The 15,725-nt window shown below is 42.8% G+C and overlaps 1 protein-coding gene across 1 annotated transcript; it reads right to left on the bottom strand.

The window, feature by feature from the left end:
• Positions 1-307: 307 nt before the first annotated feature.
• On the bottom strand, positions 308-15,677 carry LOC110973151 (uncharacterized). The gene is made up of 24 exons (XM_022223721.2): positions 15,531-15,677; positions 14,101-14,213; positions 13,442-13,477; positions 12,503-12,558; positions 11,983-12,049; positions 11,611-11,731; positions 11,248-11,276; positions 10,814-10,849; positions 10,290-10,439; positions 10,113-10,166; positions 9,757-9,896; positions 8,409-8,559; positions 7,879-7,935; positions 7,424-7,477; positions 6,798-6,964; positions 6,122-6,154; positions 5,737-5,983; positions 5,165-5,276; positions 4,663-4,831; positions 3,908-3,990; positions 3,023-3,301; positions 1,837-2,219; positions 1,074-1,289; positions 308-654 (listed from the first exon to the last, which is right to left on the bottom strand). The coding sequence occupies exons 2-24, from the start codon at positions 14,101-14,103 to the stop codon at positions 451-453; spliced, it is 2,847 nt and encodes a 948-aa protein (XP_022079413.2). The 5' UTR covers positions 14,104-14,213; positions 15,531-15,677; the 3' UTR covers positions 308-450.
• Positions 15,678-15,725: the final 48 nt, after the last annotated feature.

The following is a 15,725-nucleotide window of genomic DNA, read 5'->3' as shown; positions in this document are numbered from 1 at the left end:
ACATGATTCTACATTGTAAAGATCTTTTTGGACCATACACCGCACAAAATCTGCTCAGGATAAACCCTGAAACTAACAATACTTTTTGTTCTCCCTCGATGCTACTTAAAGATCTTTACCCTACAAACAACTTTCCGCAACACTGCTCCAAAATGGTTTCTGAGTTGGTTTTGAAGCTGCCTCAGGTTGGTTTACATATAAATGTAAATTTATTTCAGCAATCAAGACTTGGCTGAACTGACCAATTTTACTTTCAACTATCTGCAGAGGAACATCTCGATGAAGAACACAGTTACCAATTCACACTGAAAGCGAATGGTACCATCATATGAAAAAAAATCAGACTGAAATCAGACTGAAAACGGCCAAGGTGTCCATCGTGCCACTTAGGCGAACCTAGGCTTGGGTGTCGAATGTTGTCAGAAGTTTTGCACTGAGCAGGCGGATGCTTCATTTGGGGGGAGTGGGCGTGGTGCGTTTCTTGGTCTTCCCCTTGCTGCTGGTGGCATGCTGCTGGTGGGCTTGCTGCTGCTGCTGCTGTTGCTGCTGTTGTTGCTGGCACAGGAGGAGTTGCTGATGCTTCTGGTAGGCCACCTGCGCCAGATGCTGTTGTTGCAGGGCCTGCTGGTGAGTGGCCAGCTGAGGTAGTCCCGCCTGCAGGGAAAAATAACACTGCTATTAATTACAGGGCGAGTCATCAAATGCTCTGCACTGACATTTCCTCCATCATCACAATGCCTTTTTTTCTGGCTCAATTTTCAGGAGTTTTCCGGTAAACCTTGTGACCTTTTTGACAACAATTTTACGAAAATTGGGCATTCTGTTCATGCAAAAAGGGCCATTTTTCTGAAACAAGTCACCCAAAATGTTAACTTCCCCATTCACTTTCTCAGTATGACATGCAAAGGGGTGTGTAAACTTACGCTTTTTGCGAAACTCAAAAGTGTTACAATTTCAAGAAGTTACTCTCACCTGAAACCTAAAGTTGACAGTGAAAATTATCCTTGGGGAAAATTTTGGTTTCCTCAAAGCATATTCTGTAAAAAATGTTGGTTTTGGAGTGTTCCTGATACCTGGATGGCGGTGAGTTGCGACAGCACAGTCGCAGCCTTTGCCCCTGCACTGCCGCCCGTCTGTTGATGTTGCTGCTGTTGCACATTGGCCCCTTGGCGCTGGGATTGGCCGGCCGCCGTTGACTGCTGCTGCAGCTGTTGCTGGAGATGCTGCTGCAGCTGTTGTTGGATTCGCTGCTGCAGGGTGGCGTTGTACAGCAGTTGCTGCTGTCCTTGCTGTGTTTAATAGGGAGGGAAAAACTGAAAGGGTAGCATTAAAGATATCGATTTAAACTCGGCGCAAGATTGATTCCTGAATAGCTCATGGGTCTGTTATTCTGTTCTTGTTATCTTCTGGAAATCAAAGTACGATGCATGAGAACCGTGGATGGCATTGCACGAACACTACAGAGAGCTTCAGTTGTTGGATACATCAAGTGTGTGTGAAGTGGTTGGTAGACATACAACACAATGGCACCCAACCTTTCCTCGAATCAGCTGATTTCCTCGTTATCACATCAAACTCATGCCACTGTAAATTGAAAAACACTACCAAGTCTTGTAAAGATTAGAATATCCTCATTTTTGTCAAAGTCCAAGTTGCATGCCGGGTCACAGCTAACATGCACTCAGTGCTCACTTGAACACACGACATTGCAGCGCCTGTGGGAGTCACCATTAAGGTGTCGTTATCACTGTTTGGGATGTCAAAGAGTAAGTTGATTATTTTTGGTTACTGTTAACAGAATTTTCACCGTTTTTTCAACCTTTAATATAAACATACCGGAAGTAGAGAGAGCTGGCCTGGGCTTCGGAGTGCACTGGTTCCCTTCAGGCCGACATTCAGCTGGGGCAGCCTGGCCTGCGTGATGCCTGTGGCTGCTGCTAGCTGAGTCCCCGTGGACAGGTTGACCGACCCGGTCCCCAGCAAACCCCCCTGACCGGTGTTGATGATGTTGATGGGTGCGGTCAGTAGCCCCGCGGGGCCAGATATGATGCCAGCCTGGGTCGGGGAGGTGGAGGCGGTGGCCACTGTGGTGGCCGCAGCCATGCTGGCGGTCGTGGTGGTGGCAGCCGAGAGATTGATCATGTCGGAGGGGAATCCCGAGAGAGTGGTCATGACACTGATGGGGGAGCTGATCAGACCACCAGCTGTCTGCACAAGACCTGTCCAAGTTACCAACCGAAAGTCTTGTCATCGGTTTTAACATTTGCCGTACTTAAAACACAGACAAACACTGTGTTTCACAGTTTTCCAGATTTTATCACTAATTATCAATCCCTGCACTGTTTGCTGAAAGATTCAGGAAACTTTAAAAACCATACATTTAAACATGCAGTCGCAATGGCAGATGAGGCATTATGCCTGCTGCTGTTAAAACAGGCATCAAATTTATTCACATACTGTGTTTAGAAAATGGTCTGATTTCTTACAATACATAAGATGATTTACACTCACCAATCCAGACATTACAATAAAGGAGGAAAAACAGCACATAAATGCAGTGGCCACTTGTTTTGGGTTTTTCCAGGGAAAGATAAATATAAATTCATAAATACCTCAGACAGTCTTTCTATTCCAAAACGTGCCAACTTGACCGTGTATTAACATTGATAATGCCTGCTGAGAAGTGATTATGCCCGCTGCGTAAAGAACGCACTGGCACTTGGATACGAGACAGGTTAACCCTAACCCTCCTCAATCCTCCAACAGGTGAAGGATTCAGGAGGGTTAGGGTTAATCAATTCTGATTGGTCAAGAGTCTCTATGCACAAGGTTCACCACGCGCACGCCAAGTCCATATAAGGTGATTCTTTTGGACAACTTGTAGTTTAAGACCGGCCAAGCACATATTTATTCCCTTATGAAAAATCAGACACTTTTCATAACATATGATGCATTCACTGAGAGGTTTGAAAGTATGGTATTTCACCGGCTTATTCGTCTTAAAGTACAGAGAGTACATTACCTGCTTGTGATGGAGCAACCAGTCCCATAGTGACAGGAACAGTGATACTGCCCCCGCCTGCCATAGTGATTGTCACAGCCACGCTGTGGGGCAACAAACCCGCCTGGCTGTTCACCATCCCCGTGGGCATGGTCACTCTTCCGGCTACGCCCTCCAGGGTGGGTGTGGTCACCCGGACTGGGTTGGGGATGATGCTCGGGGAGGGCGAGGCAGGCGTGACTGGGGCCGATGGGGTGGAGGACGGAGGCGGTGTGGGGGGCGGGGCCATAGAACCAGACACTGTACGGTAAAGAAGAAGGGAATTTCAATGAATATAAGAGCTTGTGCGTGGCAGCTATTTTTCCCGTAAGAGCTTTTGTTCCAGAGGGATACACATGAGTAGACCTTTTGAGCTATCCCTCCGCGACAAAAGCAGTTACCGGAGAGATGGCTGCCATGCACAACGTCCACAAAGCTTCACTTTGTATTGAGCAAACTAAGGTGAGCATCTGCAGCATCACTGACTGTGCATATTACTTTTTGCTTGTTGCATTCATATCTTGTACACTTGCTTCTGTGTTTTTTTGTGACTTTCATACTTTAAATAAGTGCACACCGCTCACACATAAATACATATTCTAATGAATGGGAAAATTGGCAGCATCTCTACTGCTGTATTATCTCGTGATGCCAGGTCACAGTGGTAGGGAAGAATCACTTTCAACTGAGATGTGTTAGAGAGCGAAGTTGAGGAAAAAAACTGAGAGAGTAGTAAAAGTCTCTATCGCCATCAGTTGCTATGGCAACAAGCAATAACTATGCAGTGGCAACGACCAGCTCCCGACTAGGATCCAATATACCAATTCTCAAGAGAAGGTGGGCGGGGCGAGTTATTGCGCAGCTTACATGGTGAGGAGGCCGGCAGGGATGTTGGGGTTCCTTGAGGGGAGGCAATCATCATACCACCATCTGCAGGAACGCTGCTAGCCCTGTAGAAATATCACACCACAACTGAATGATTTACTGACTGAAAGAAACATAAACAATGGTTATACATGGACGCCAAAGGTCTTGCCGCATCGTCAGTCATCCCCACCATGAATTATTGGATAACCTTTGACTTTCTTTCCACCGCCACAAGTTCAAGGAAGTTCAGGAGGCTCCCAGTTGCGTGTCAGAGTACAGTGAGTGAATGTAAACTGTACTAGATTGTGGTGTGAGATCAGAGTACTGTGGCACTTAGTAATTGCTACAGATATGTGGTTCTGTGATCCGAAATATGTCTAACACCATCTCAAAAGGGTACAGGTGAAAAAGCAGGCGATGAGAATGAAACAATCTGGTTTTATCAGGAAAATCCACGTAAGCGGGTTCCGGGACCCTGTGCTTCAAGCCTAGCACAATCTCTCTAAAATGGCATTTGCCTTTGGATGTGGGAAGATTGCAGCTCCTAGTCATTCCTAAGGTTGAACTTTTTCAAGAGCAATCAAACTGTTGGGTGAAGTAGAGAAGCTGAAAGAAGTCACTTCCTATTCTTGTCCAGGGCTAGGTCTGAGTCTTCGCTGGTTGCTAACACATGGACACAGAGTGACAATGGTGTAGCCACGACAGCCTCTGGAGGCCTATTTCGGACGTAGCCCAAGGCTGGGAAATCTTTATACCTGGACAGGTTAAGGTAGGCTGGTGGCTGCCTGCCTCCTTTGTGTCGCCCGCTGCTGAGTGGTGGGCTGAGTATAGGCACCGTCGGCTGAGTTTGAAGCTGCTGCTGCTGTTGTTGCTGCTGCTGCGCTGCTGCAGCAAGGGCTATTGTACTCGTAGGAAACACTTGACCTGCAAATCCACATAAACGCCCCATTAAATGAAGATACTTACTTCTGCATCTTTGAGTGAGGGGATATCTCAATTTCATTGTGACAGAGTGGTGAGCTACGCACTACAGAGAGCTAGGGAGCATAAACCTGGTTGTTCAAACAAATAACAGGACTGCTCTTTCAGGGTATTTTTCTTCGTACTGATGCCAATTTGTGGATAAAGTTTTCAGTCTCTGCCTACTTCCATTATGATTCTGTTACTTATTATGGGTATTGCTTAATTTCAAAGAAGGAAGACTAGGCAGATGCTCCATGCAAGAGAGCTTTAACCCTAGCCTGGCTTTTCCTTTACCTGGCAGTGAAGGCTGGGCCACCGGGCCGGCCAGGTTGGAGTTCAGGCTACCTGAGCTGCCGATACCAAGAGACAACCTGAGTGTATTGCCGTCTGGCTGTCCAGGCTCCGTCTGCAAAGGTTACGAATTCAAAGGTCAGAGGCACAATCACTTTTGAAATAAGAGCTTGGCTGGGTCAGTCTTGTCACTTGTTGCACAATAACTGAGGAAGTCTAGTGCTTGGCAAACACCAGCCTACTGCGACCAGCAACATCCTCAGCATGGCATTTTGGTTGGTAATCTGTCTTTACTAAGCAAAGATGTTTTTATCTTCTAGCATAGGGTTAAAGTGCAAAAATAGAATTTTGTGTTCTTTTGCGTTCGGATGACCACTGCTTTTTCTGTAAGTGAGATGTTACTATGTGTGATAGGATAGGCTAGTTCAATCCCACTTCATTGCGTTTACCAGTCAAAATTTCACACGTTACAAATTTTCATGGCTGGTTCTCACGTGATTTCCACTCGGTACATAAAAGTTGCCAAGCACTGTTTCCTACATATCTATAAGACTGGGCCCAAGATCTTGGCTGACCTTAATGACGACACTGGCAGTCTGGCCTGTCTGGTTATTGCTATTGTTCTGCTGCAGCGAGGCCGTGCTGCTGTTGCCACCACCACTGCCGTTTGCCACGCCAACTACGGCTCCCTGGGGCGCAGCACCTGCTGACGGCCCCGGCATGGTGGTGTTGGCAAACTGGTTCTGGCCGGGGACAATGCGGGTAATCTTGACCTGCCGCCGACCCTCCTCGGTGAACAGGTCTCGGAACTGATGCAAATACCTGCAGTGGAGAAAGATTCATTAACACTTTATACAATGATCCCTTGGCATTTTACCAATCTTCTCCACGGATTGTTCCCTTTTCTTCATAAACAATAAAAATACGTCTAGTTTTTTATGTCTTTAACAAAATACTTACATTTGTGCATTTTTGAATGAACCGAGGGAAAACCTGTGGGTGAAACAATTGAATTGATTATGCACATGTTACTAATTCAAATCAAAAACATTCTGAAAATAAAACCAGATTCGTTAACTCTTATTTCAGAAACATATTCTCCTCCACCCATTGAAAGGGAAAACAAACTTTCACTGAAAATTTCCTGGGGATTAGAATCAACTTTATTCAATGTTTTACCTTTCTTACAAGCACCGGCCACAATTGAAAATGAGGTCCATTTTTTAAAAATTCTCTCCAGAAACTGCCCAGTAACCTTAAATACCAAAGCAACAATATTCACAGTGCTTTCTGGCTGTTTCGGCTGTGTAGTAAGTGAACACATGTCAGAGATATGGCAGTAACATAAAAAATTGGAGTTACAAATATGATCTGTGTGACAGCACACTCTGACCTTTTTGCAAAACTACACCTCAACTGCAAAAAGTTAAAAGCTTGTTGCCAATTTCTCAATTCAGGGCTCTTCCCTGGTTACCGAGGAATTTGAAACGTTAAGCAGTGATACATTTTCAATTTCTCGTACGGTCCCCAACCCCCTTTCAAAGTCTACCACACAACAAAGAGGCCAGGAACCAGGTTATCTTTGCTCTTATTAGGCTACACAGCGCCCTCGTTGGTTCAGGCACAAACCCTATACCTGCAAGTGACCCCTGGCCTCTTGCCCTCGTGAACGTTGTAATCCCTGTCATAATACAGCTCTCCAACGTAGCTCTGGTCCAGCTGGTGTTGATGGATAGACACGCGGGCATAGTGCACCTTGCCGTTGCCCCTGTCCGTCTCCAAAATCTCCTCCACTGTTGTAACCTAGAACAATTGATCCAAGTAACACTGAGGCTTGATGGAACATCACAATTTCAAACTGCAATCATACACCATACACAACCACAAAAACACCTGATGAAAAATCAAAGCATAAGTTATATGCCCTATATGTGCTACTTGCATTTAGTTCAATCTTACAGTTTGTAGACAGAGCTGTGAAAAATGCACATGCGCGTATGAACACCCCGAAGCAGGTGTTGACCTTCCGCTAGGTGATTTAAACCTATGTACATTTTGTGCCACCTGGGAACCTATATGGACAAATTCACAAGCTGGCTTGGGTGGGACTCGAACCCCCGACCACTCGCTACTTGACCATCATGCTTGCCAAGGTTTGCATCCAAAATCTACCCAATGCAAGATTACATCTAATAGCAGTCTTGTTTATAGACGTGTCAAGGAAATGTGCATTAATTCCATGCATATGGGAAGTTTACTTACAAGTGAATTGTCTTTGGGGCGTGGTCTCTCTTGACATAAAGCATGCTGCTCAATCTGTCACAAATGTCATACATGTAGTTTCCATTATGCAACTGTAAAAGTCTATTTGAATCCCAAATTGTACATCCCCATTATTTAAAGATAAACTCAGAAAAGACTTTTTACATGAGACACTTCATCATTTTAATTTCAACTGAAACTCTGAGTAAAGTGAAAAGAAAACGTTATTAATCCAAGTGAATTATATTGCTTTTTGACGCCAACAGATGGAATTTGATGACGTCATATTTTGAGTAGCACTTGACTCGTGCCTGTACACTATTTTTATGTACAAATGTAGTTCACTTTTAGTATACTGCACCGGCACTCAATTTGATGTAAAATTTGGACTTTGCTGATTCTAAGGGCATAAAAATCCTGTCTCCAATCCACTGACAGAAGAAAGCCAGACTCACCACAGACACATCAGCAGCTGAGTGGTCGATTTCCCGCTGCCTCCACATGTCTACGCACTGAACGAGGGGGAGAAAGATGAGGGAAATGCCACGATAACAATCCTACCGAATGAGAAAAGTCTTTGTGTTGTTGGAAAAATTTCCCCCTCAGGTATATTTTTCCCAAGGCTCAGTTTATTATTTGATCTTCTTACAATCAAATATTTGCTTATAGCCAATTCCTTCTAAAGCAGAAACAAATTATGCACATTTTTGCAAAAGGGTAAAACCAAACTTTACAAAGTACTGTTTGGCCTCGCTGTTGGTCATGTGCATTCAGCTGTCTTATTTACCTCTTGCAATATGTTTTAGAATGTAATTTTTACCCAAATAATATAATTGATTTCCTTTTATTTTACTTTTTTTCACTGCCAAATAATCAAGTTCAAAATTAAAAATTGGGAAAGGAACAAACAAGCAGCACAGCCCAACTGCTTCCAATGCCACTTTCTTAATCCACTGAGTTACCCATTTAATGAAGAAAAGCTTACCGTCTTGCCAACTTTCAAGTTGACGGGCACAGCTGGTGTTCTGTCCTTGCGACGAGAGAGGAAATCAATGAGACCCAGCTCCTTAGGAGCAGGGAGGGTTTTTAGGATGGCCTGACGGGCCCTGGACATGTGCGAATACCTCTTCATACACCTATTTTTGAAAAGAACAGACACCTTCAAACACATATTGACATCGAATTGTTAAGTGCACACCTTCCAAGAAAGGTAAGGTTTAAATTCTTGACAGTCCTGTCTTCGCTGCAAGTGCTTTGGGTTTCTTTAATGCGACCGGGCTAGGGCGGGATAAAGAGAGCGGGATACCCAAACGAATATGGTGGGTTCCAGAGCAAATTGATGGGGGGTGGGGTGTGGAGTAGTTTTATAACCCCAAAACCATTCAATGTTAGATCAAACTATTCTGAAAGGGAAGAACATGTCATATTGAACAATCGCAAGTAATAAATTGTGACCGGCTCTAAAAAATAGGGAATAAGTCGCCAGATTCAGGTCATCAGTTTTTGATATGGCTGGATTGAGTACATCAAAAGCTACAATTTGATTTATGAATGACCCCTGTAGTGCACTGCGTTCCAGAGGTATTTAGACATTTGTATATCCACATTTTCGGATTCAATAAAAGCACTTTTTGAGAAAAAGCTCAGAAAGTGTAGCACTTGGAAACACAATGCTATGTAGGATTTCCTGCTGAATGATCCATTTGTCATCTTTATTCATCAGTATCCATGTTTGTAGTCACAAATTCTGAAAACATAAATGTTATACAAGCTAATGGAGGAAAAAACACAAGACCACATTTTTGAAGACATTTTGCCCTCTCCAAAAAGAACAGGCCATAAAATATTTTGGAATTACGCGACTTATTACCCTTTTTTGCAGAGCGGGTCACATTTGATAAAGAAGAAACTGCATTACATCCAGGAAGTGCACTGGCTTGGGTCCAGTGACTGCCAGTGCATTCTCTTGTAGCAACATAAAGTTAGGCAGTTTGCGAGGAACGGTACAGTAAAAAAATGCTTGACATCTGACAGCTGTTGAGAAGAATGGATCCAACAATGGGGTCTTTAGGCCATTTTCTGAAGGAAATTTTTGTTTGTTTACATTAGAAAGAGCAAAATGAACTCCTTGTTTTGAGGTATTACACAGTTTGGGGTCCTGATCAAAGTAAACAATTCAGTATAGGGCTGAAAACATGTTAGGGATTGTATTTTCTGAGACGTCTTTATCTTTGGCAACGAGCCAATCTTTTTGCTATGTTGGGACACAATTACGTTTCTGTAGGTAAATGACCATTTTAAAGCCCTGACTCCCTGTGCTGAGGTACATGTACCTTTTGAGGGGTCTTCCGTTCAGTCTGTGCCTGTCTTGATGAAACCTATTCTCTATGCAGGTCACTGCTACAGACGGCTCTAGACAGAGAGGTTCTTGAGTGGCTAGAAGTAACTGGCTCTCCAGATGGAGTTTCTCATCCTGAGCAGAGACAAAGACAAGATTAATTCACTGACAAATTTCGCACGAGGTTGAATATTTTGACTTTGTCTTCCGCAGCGACGCGAGATTGACGTGTTGCCAATTTTGAACTCTTGACTAAAGTAACCTAAAATAACCTGCGTGTCACAAATTCAGATGCCATGTAATCACCACGACTCTTTGAAGAGCCTGACTGAAGCTACGTAATGAACTTACATTGGTGAATCTTTGGCCTTCATTCACAATGGAGTTGATGTCACACAGCAAAGTCTGAAATAAAATGGGAAAGACAAACGAGCCAGTCTCCAATCATTCTCCTCTTCAGGAACGTGTAACCTCTGACAATGACATGTGAGGTGCTTGGCTCAAAACCGCCAAAATGTCTGCACTCACCTGGGCCGTCGGTCTGAGCAGCACGTAGCGGGTGGTGTAGTTCTGTCCATTCCCCGACTGCCGATAATCCCTGACCTCTGTGATGACGCACCCATTGTAGAAGATGTTGGCCTGGGATTTCTCCAGCAGGTCCACAAGTACAGGTGGAAGCTGTAAAGGAAATTCACAGACAGGGGTTGGGGAACTTCTAAAACGACATCCTAGCACAGCAGGGCAAAATATAATAACCTCCATCCGAAAGATCTGTTTAAAACTTCACAACCTGAGAAACTCACACTTTTCTTGATGATTTCTGAGAAAGAGGCTGAAGTCTTAATACAACGACATCCTACTTTTAAAATCACCGCTGCTTCACTTTGCTACATGGGCTTTATTCACATGTATGCTGTACACTGCAGACAGCATGCTTAGAAATGCCCTCATATTAACTGCTTTACAAATATAAGGTTTTAATATTAGGCTTTATAGAAATAACAATCTTAAAAATCATCTGCCTGTCCACTTCATGTATTTGATTTACACACCTCTTCGGCATCCAGATATTCTAGAAGCTCTGATTCCTGTATTTGGGAATATACAAGCACAATGCACTTTGTAACTGTTTCAGATTTAGAATAATCCTACATGTACTTGTGTCAATTCTATGACCAGCAAAGGAGTACTGTCTTCTACCATTTAAACCTTCTGTCTGTAAATCAACAAGTACATGAACTGCAGGTTGTAAGTAAATGCTGTGTTAACATACAAGGCTTAAAGGTTTTGCAAGACTTCCTTGTCTTTTAAGCAAACGGATTAGCATTAGTAAATAAACCTTTCAATCACTTTTAGGCAGGTGCTGATATGCTGGGGAATAAATACTATTCCTTTTTATGGTTGTAGTCAAGATGTAACTCCACATATTTTGGTTATCTAAGAATGCTACATTATCTACATTGTCAAATAGACATTTGGATCTAACCTCATACGGAAGCCTCATAGTTTCAGTCTCTGTACAAGGAAAACGGAAGAAAGTTGGAACTGTCAGTTATGAAAAAAGACTCTGCACTTTATTCTGAAGGAAAGTGCCTTAATTTAGACAGGGTCAGATTCAAGACGTAAACTGCAGTTCAACAAGTAAATTTCAATGAAATCTCTCAATTTTTTTGTTTTGTGGTTTTTTGTTTAGTTCCATTGATTCATGCATTTTTCTTTTTGTTTGTCCGACACATTCATACACCATGAAATGTTGTGCTTGCAACTGCATTCTCTTAAAAAGTGAACACAGCAGATGATTTCTGTTTTACAAAGCAAAGGAATTTTGTTGTGAGGGGGCGGCACCTACCTGCACCATTTTCCCCACGCAGCATGAGGGAATACCCCTCACTACCCAGGCTGACAATCAAACATGTCAATTTCTCCCTCTTGGCAAGCTTGTCCAGAAGATGAACACCTGTCTTCAGATGCTACAGATAACAAACGTGACAGATTTTATTAATCAAGTGAATCACACCGATACATCTATTATCTGAGAAGTCCAGTATGATTCTTTCATTTTGAGCAAACAAACTAATCCGAAGACCAGAAATAGAATCTAATCTACAGAGGCACCATACTTTTGCACAGATCAGTATGCACGCATGGAAAACCTTTCAATCAATAGGGCAATTTCACACGACATATTTGCCAGTCAGGAAAAAGGAAAATATTTCCAGACCTTATTGCCAGGTGCTTTGCTACATTCTTCAGCATACAGCTCATGAAGCCTGTGATGAAGTGACTTCCTGAAAGGAAACGGTCATACAAGTTGCAGTGACGCTTTTGTAGAAAACAGAACAGCACAAACATGTAGGCTAATGTATTACAAAATTCAAAAAGTTCATAATTCTCCGTTTACCAGCACTGCACTTCACAAAGAAGGGACCATTCGTATTCCACACAATGGGAGTAAGAATAAAGGGACATCACATGATGCATTCTTACCTCAGACTTGTTGAATTGAGCCCATTTCTGTCTAATTTCATCATCAACAGGCTTCAAACTTCAAGAAATTCCAATTCTTCGAGGCCCCCTCCCCCCAAAATCACATCCCTCCCAAATATTTGGTTCTGGATCTACCCTTGCAACAGAGCATCTCCACATACGGCACTCCAATGAGAATACACCTAAATGCAGCTCCAATCAGAAGGCAAGCTAACGTTCTAAGGTCTGGGATACTCGGACCTGAATGAACATACCTGCTCCCTACTGTCTTGGGCTTAGGCGGTTTGTGTTCCACTTGCTGCAGAATGGCCTGAAGCGGATGGAAAATGAAGAGTTGTCTCAGAATGATCAGGTGTGAAATTCTAGACGATTACTATAGAGTGAGAGCATTAGGAGGCAGATATGTCTAAGAGCTACATGAGGTTATGTATGCTCCCTCAATCTGTAACAAATATAGATACTGTCCTTTAACTTAAACCCTAACCATGCAAAATCTGGCAAGATTCTATTTGATTTGGACAAAATATTGAATTGTAAAGTATATAAGGTTACGAAAACCTACATGTACAATACCACCTCACTTCCAACAAACTATCAGGTGCATCAGCATTTTTCACGTAACATTTTTTGTGACACACATTGACATGCAAATATGGCTGTTTGTTTTTCCACACTGCGCACAGAGGCACTTGATGATGTTGCACATGCATGTAGTTCCAATTATCCTATAAAGATGGCTGCCTACAATGTATGAGAGCGGTCTATGTAGGAAAATAGACTGGCATCTGTCTAACACTCTTTTTCTCACTGCAACAATTAGATACTGTAACTGTGTCAAAACAACATCTGGTACCCATCTGGTAGTCTCCATTTCTACAAATACATGTACTGTATATCTCCACAGTAAGGCCACTGGACAATGGAATGGTCATTTTTTCTAGACAAGGACGAGCCTAGTCTGCTGTAGGCCTCAAATTGAAATTACTTGGCTCCTGTCTCAGATGTTGAAGAAAAAGTCAACAAGTTAAAATTAAATTTCATTGGCTAAACAGTGACTGAAGTTGACCTGATTTTGTTCCTCATTCCCATACATTTGCCATTAACTGAGCCAGTAAGCTTTGCAGGAAAATACAGGGTTCAAAATAAGAGATTCTTCAGGTAGAAAATGATACTGTAATGAGAGTTCTACAAACCTCGGCCTTCTGAATAGCCTCCTCTAACTCTGATGTCTGAAAAGTAACAAATATCAAATCAAAAAAGAAAGTTACTTTTTTGCCATCACATGTTTGAGCGAAACTAATCTTTTGCTTCGTACATGCCTCAACTACAGCATTAGATCGAATGACATGTACAGTTGCACAGCGTGATAGCATGTGCCATCTACCATGCCATCACATGGACAGGTGCTTGATGACAAGAGTTATCAGTGAACACAGTTCAATGCTTGTGTCATGGATGGCACAACAAAGTGGAATGTTTTAATGAAATCTACACATTGTAAGCAGCAATGAAACAAAACAAACAAAAACAAACTAAAACAAGGGAAACGACAAACATTTGTTCATATCGAAACTTGCCTGCTACCATGTGCGTATGGTTGGGTCATTTCAACTGCAGGACTATATTGGGTTCACCCCAACTACAATTGGAACCAATATTGTAGTTTGGGTATAAAAGTTTCCACTCGTTGCACATGTGTACCTCTTTTGAACCATTTTAAATGAAACGAAGAATACATTTTTAAGTGTTAACAAAAAGACAGAAACTTTCTCCAATTACATGTACATGATACATGAAGTACAATTAAGTCTTGGATGCAGACCTGTGCATGTACATGTATAATCAAACTTACCATCTTTCTAAGAATGTAGATGATCTGCTCATTCTTTTGGTCACAATTATACAACTGAAGTGTCTCCTGCAGTTTTTCTGAGCTTAGCTCTACCCTCAATAAAACAGAGCCATCTATCAGAAAAAAAGTACAGGTACATAGCAACAGTGTCTTACGGAGACTTCAAATTGTTATATTCAACAGTTCATGTGACTTTAAAGAACTCAGTGTACCAGATTTTATTCAAATGTAACTCGCGAAAGGCGTATTTAGACTGGTTGTTGTCTACTTGTATTACGCCAATCTGAAGCACTGGAAATAGACACCAGACCTGTCTGTAACAAATGTACCGTACATGTGTATCTCAGACTTTCTTTCCACTAAAGGGTGTCCCTTTTTAATTCCGCGATTCTCATATTTCGTTTACCTTGAGGAAGGGTGCACTGGGGTAAAAAGCAGGCTACAGAGATACATGTACATGCCAAGGACTTGGCAATTAGTACTCAGAGTACTCTGAACTTGGATTTGAGGATTCGACTCCAACACTGGTGAAAATGGTGGATATAGGATGAATTGTCTCAAAACAGGCTTAGCAGCAGGGAAGTAAAATCAGAGAGTAATACAGCTAGCAGAATTTCACCTCTTTGCACGCTGCAGCCATAGGCATGCACAGCCTCGATCTGGAAGCTTAATGTAGCAGGTTCAGTGATTGGTGCGTATGTTGCATCAACTTTTCTGGGGCAGCGTGGACATCTGGAATTTTTGCAAAATGGCAGGTACCGCGCTGGTGAAAAAAGCACCAGCCAGTCCGAGGATCAGGCCGCACAGTCTTTTCTTTGATCAGTATGTACGAGGGTGCTCGTTGTGGTTGGTTTCATCGGCACGGTATGGTTGCTACCCGCAATTTTGTGAAACTCCCGAATGTATGCGCTGCCCCATACCACGCGATCGGACGATAGACCTATTTCAAAAGCTCCGTTGACGTGATTTTCACATGACTGTATGAGCTGCCAGTTCGAGACTCTGCATGCCTATGATGGCTGTCTGCAAAGAGTGAATAGCGCTTAGGCCCTAACTGTGAGTCGAGTAACACTGGATTCCCGATCATGTTAATCATGCCAATCACCCGCTCATGACCAACATCAACACAACAGGTTTGATCACCTGCTAATCTACTTTACAATTAGTTTTAGGCTTACATACTGTAGTCATGGTAGTCTGTAAGCCTACATGACATGTATACATGTTAGGACTACCATGGCTACGTAAGCCTAACGTTACATGTTATCAATCATGTTCAAGTATTACCACGGACATGATGAATTGACAGGACAGTGTTCTGCGTCTGGTATTGGTAATCGGGACATCAGTTTCACGCAACACTATCACATAACTGAGGTAACTGTCAATCACTTCTCTCAACGTTAACAGTTGTAAATATAATCTTCTACCTTGCTCATGATCGAAGCTCCGAATCGGATCCGTCTTTTCATGAAAAATAGCATTTTACGAGCGTCATTTTCACCGTTCGGTAGAATCATGTGTGCCGCTGGACGTCCATCTTGAATACCGGCATGCAGTGCGGTAAACACGGAGGTCAACGAAGGTCATATGCTTAAAGGGAACTTCCAAGTCCGTGAGCGCGA

The sequence above is a fragment of the Acanthaster planci genome, linkage group LG02 (assembly GCF_054643075.1).
Source record: "Acanthaster planci isolate LZ-2023a linkage group LG02, COTS_SCS, whole genome shotgun sequence".
In the NCBI taxonomy this organism is placed as follows: domain Eukaryota; kingdom Metazoa; phylum Echinodermata; class Asteroidea; order Valvatida; family Acanthasteridae; genus Acanthaster; species Acanthaster planci.
Note: the sequence above shows the minus strand (reverse complement) of the source record. Positions and strands in the feature narration are given on the sequence as shown.